Below are 4,825 nucleotides of genomic sequence, written 5' to 3'. Positions count from 1 at the left end.
TTCCTTGCAACCTTCACTCTTATGTAAGGACATTGCATCTTATCTTAGTTAATAATCCTCCTTCCTTTTGAGTCCAGATCCCAGAAACCATGGCACTCAGTATTTCCTTCATCTAGGGCATAATTGGCAAGGTGGTCTGCTAATGTATTCCCTTCTCTGAATATGTTAGTGACCTTGATGATACTTTGTTCCTTCAGTATTAAAATCTCCTCTATATGTTCAGTAATATACCAAGGAGGCTTCCATGATTCCTCTATAATGTTCTTTAGTAGCATAGAATCTGTCTGCAGCCATATCTGGAAATAATTAACACTTTTGCACATCTTCAATGCCTCCGCAATAGCTACTGCTTCTGAAACATTGTTGGTTCCTTTAGAAATCTCCCTTCCTTCTGCATATATCAAATCATCTACTTCATCCCTTATGCAGAAACCAATTGAACTCCTCCCCGGGTTCCCTCTACATGCTCCATCCGTATTCACTTTGATCCACCCTCTTGAAGGAAATTCCCATAACACTTTATCATATTTCAGTCGAGGTGTGTACTGCTCCATCATTGTCAGTAAGTCCAGCCACTTGTGAGGCACGTGTAGTCCTGGCTTTTTCAGTTGGACCAGAGATTGCAGAGTAGATGACACCTGGTAAATAACTCTGCTCACTGACACTGCTTCTCCATATTTCAAACCGTTTCTTCTCTTCCATAGTTCCCATACAATGCATGCAGGTAAAGCTTGTAAGATTGGCTTCAATCTAGGTACAACTGGTGCTGTCCAACATTTTGTAATTGCTTGATATAATGACAACCCATCTAATGTAATTCCTACTCTCCTCAGGAAGTAACTCCAAACAGTTGTAGCAGCATTGGATGTGAAGAACAAATGTAGTAGTGACTCCTTCTTAGGATCAGCACAGCACCAACATTTAGATGTCATGGAGTATCCAAGTTTACGCAAGAAATCATCAAGTGGCAGTTTGGCTTTCCACACCTTCCACAGGAAGAAGGATATCTTGAAAGGTAAACCTTTTACCCATATCATCTTGTAAGCTAATCTTGGGTTGGCTCTTCTTCGCAGGTAATCCCATGCAGACTTTATTGTAAAATGTCCCCTTGTTTCAAGCATCCATAAAGGAGTATCTAACTGTGAACTTTCAGTTGGTGGTCTGATATTCTGCACAAAGTGGTGTGCCAAATCTTCAGGTAGGCTCTCAAACATTTTATCCACATTTCACATACCATTTTCAACCAGATCATTGACATTATGAATATCCTCATCGATACCAAACTCTGCAGGTACTTGAAAATATAAGGCTCCCATCTCAGTCCAAATGTCGAACCAAAATATAGCTGATCCCATTCTCAGTTTCCAGTAGATTTGATGCTCAATCAAGTCCCTACATTCTAGCATTTTTCTCCACACGTGGGATCCCCTCTTCCAAGGTACAATTACTGCATTTAGTTTCTTGCAGTACTTTTGACTAATAAATGCACTCCACAAACTGGGCTTTGTCCTGAAATTCCACCACAATTTGCAGAATAGTGCCTTGGATACATCATGTAGGGACCTGAAACCTATTCCTCCCTCCTCATAAGGCATACAAAGGTTAGTCCAAGACGCCCAATGTCTAGTGCTGCCTCCCACATTGCTACTCCAAAAAAACTTGGCAAAAATGCTATGTATTTTGTTGATCACATGAATTGGTGGATTGACTGCTGACAACATATGAATTGGGATACTCTGCAGGACATTTGCGATTAAAATAGCTCTGCCTCCTACAGATAGGAGTTTGCCTTTCCATGACTGTAGTTTGTCCATAACCTTGGTGATTAGTCCCTAATAGTAGTCTCCCTTTCTTCTTGCATAAAAAATAGGACAACCGAGATAGGTCATAGGGAAAGATTGTCTTCGTATACCTGTAATACTTTCCACCTTGTTAATCACCTCATTATCCGTTAAATGATGCAGGTATATGGCTGATTTGGCTTTGTTCACCAGTTGACCAGATGATGATGCATAAGCTTGCAAAACCTCCATGACAAGTCTTAATGAAATTTCATCAGATGAGCAGAAAATGATTGTATCATCAGCGTATGAGAGATGATTTATTTTTGGGCTCCATTTTGGCATTCCAAATCCATAGAAATACACGTTAGTGTGTAGAGAATTCAATCCCCGAGAAAGTGCTTCTGCTGCTAGAATGAATAGAGTTGGTGACAAAGGATCGCCCTGTTTAACTCCCCTTGAAGATTTGAAGAAACCATTAGGTTGACCATTTATAAGAATAGAATACCAATTGTTCCCAATCAAATCAAAGATCAAGCCAATAAAAGCTTCAGGAAATCCCATTTTCCTTAGTATTTTGGTCAGGAATAGCCATGATAGCCTGTCGTACGCTTTTGTCATATCAAGCTTAATCACAACGTTTGGACCTGCTTTTGTTCTCAACCTGATATCTGTAATGATTTCTTGAGTTAACAGTACGTTCTCCACTATGTTCCTGCCCTTCACAAAACCAGCCTGTTCCTCTAAGATTATGTTTGGTAATAATTCAACCAACCTCTCATGAATAACCCTAGAGAAAATCTTGTTAACAAAGTTGCTAAGACTAATTGGTCTCATGTCTGAAAAGGTGATAACTTCTTTTTTCTTTAGTAATAAAACTAGGTTTGTGTGTGTCACACTCTTTGGCAGCTGCTGACCGCAAAAGAAAGCCTTGACCATGCGTACAACGTCTTCTTCAATAATTTCCCAGCATGTTTGGTAAAAGGCTCCAGTGAATCCATTCAGTCCACCAGCTGAGTCCCCATTCAACCCCATAACTGCTCTCTTCACTTCTTCATTGGAAGGCAAGACCATCAATCTTTCATGTTGATCACTATCTACCATTGAAAGTACATGATTTAGAATATCGAAATCATTTGGAACTGCACTCTCAGTAAATTGATCCTTGTAGAACTTTATTGCTTCTTCTGCTATTAAGTGATCTTCTTCAATCCAGTTACCAATGCTATTCTGGATCCTTGATAATTTCAGTCTCTTCCTTCTCCCATTAACTTGAGCATGGAAGAATTTAGTGTTTCTATCGCCATCTTTGAACCATAACATGCCAGCTTTTTGTCTCCAGAATTCTTCTTCTAATGCAAGATATTTAATCTTTTCAGCTTGGACCTGTTGTAATCTTTGTCTATTCATCTGTGTAGGATTGACTTCAAATTGTCTTTCATGAACCAAGACCACCTCCTCAAGGCTTGCAATCTTCTGGAATATATCCCCATATATAGCTCTGCTCCAGGTAGATAGTGCTCATTTAAGCTTCTTTAACTTGTAGTTAAAAATGCAGAAAGGGTTAGCACTAAAATCAGCATTCCAATTCTCCTTTACTACATCTTTGAAGGTTTCATGCTTTGTCCAGAAGTTAAGAAATCTGAATGACTTCTTAATTGGAGGAGTTTCTATATCACATTTCAGCAGCATTGGGCAATGGTCAGACCCAATTTTGGATAGGTGAGTTATCTCCAATCCAGGAAAGGTCTGTTGTAATTCATTATTGCCAAGACATCTGTCCAATCTTTTAAAAATGCAGTCCTCCTCTGATCTTCAATTCCACCATGTAAATATGCTTCCTTTAAAACCCAAGTCTATCAAGTTGCAGGTATTGATGCATTGTCTGAAGTCGTCTATTTCAATGAGAGAAACTGGCAAGCCCCCAAATTTCTCTTCCTCATCCCATATCACATTAAAGTCGCCTCCGACTAGCCAAGGTACTGTCATATCTGATGCCATTGCATACCATGAATCCCACAGTTCTATTCTTTCAGTGCGATCATATTTGGCATAGACTAGTCTAAGGATGAGCTCAACATGTGTTTCAGAGTGCATTAATCTCAAAATCAGCTGTTGAGTCATGTTATATATAATAGTAACCTCAAAAATTTCATCAATAAAAGCCCAAATCTTGTTTGACACATTCACCACAGCCTGTGCCAAACCAATTCTTGCTCTATACCTCTCCATTTTGTGAGACTGTTGCATAGGCTCAAGGATTCCTATGAATTCAAAATGATGTTTTCTATGCATTGCAATCAGCCTTTCAAATGCTTGCATTGTGTTTACTGACCTAACATTCCATATAATGGCATCCATTAAATGTTTTGGGATTTGGACAGTGTTCTCCTTTTTTGTACTCCACTAACTGGGACAATAGAAGTCTCTTTTGACTGTTTTTTTTCCTTTTGTTTCAGATTTTACTAGTTCAATAAGCCTTGGCGATAGATCTCCCTGCTTTGCAACATTAATGAAATTTTGTGCAGTGGATTCCTCATACATGTCTCTACCTTTAAGTTCTGCGTGGTTCACTTGATCATGTGCTTCTATTGCTTCTTTTGATGTAACAATATCCTCTACCTGGTTGATAAGTTCAACATCTTTTTCAGGGGGCTTCTAAACTACTCCTTTTTTTGGATTTTCTTCTTATCTATTTTATTTCAGTTCAATTTATTTTTAGTAAAAAAAATGCAGGAAAGAATTTGGAGGAGACTTCCCTTTTGGGTTGATTATTGTTGCAAAGCTGTTTCTAGCGCTTGCACATTTCTTTTCCTTTTTGGTTGCACCTGCTTCTTGCATGGTTGCTTTGGATTGCACCTGTTTCAATTTTTCAAACAAAGAACAATTGTTAGTTTGAAACGGTGGTTGGTTTTGTGGACTTGATTGTTTTGATTCTTGATAGCGGCCCAACTCTTCTAGTGAGAACCTCCGTTGCTTGCTGGCTTTTCTAAAGATTGATCTCTCTCCTAAAACCGAGGAACTCAACTTTTCAAAATTTCTCA

General features: G+C 38.9%; 1 protein-coding gene across 1 annotated transcript; it reads right to left on the bottom strand.

Moving 5' to 3' along the window:
* Window positions 1-3,596: 3,596 nt before the first annotated feature.
* Window positions 3,597-4,142, bottom strand: LOC142181898 (uncharacterized). The gene has a single exon (XM_075255556.1). The coding sequence runs from the start codon at window positions 4,140-4,142 to the stop codon at window positions 3,597-3,599; it is 546 nt and encodes a 181-aa protein (XP_075111657.1).
* Between the last annotated feature and the right edge of the window lie 683 nt (window positions 4,143-4,825).

Source organism: Nicotiana tabacum, chromosome 6 (genome assembly GCF_000715075.1).
Source record: "Nicotiana tabacum cultivar K326 chromosome 6, ASM71507v2, whole genome shotgun sequence".
Classification (NCBI taxonomy): Eukaryota; Viridiplantae; Streptophyta; class Magnoliopsida; order Solanales; family Solanaceae; genus Nicotiana; species Nicotiana tabacum.
The sequence above is the reverse complement of the archived record's forward strand: the minus strand, read 5'-3'. Positions and strand labels throughout refer to the sequence as shown.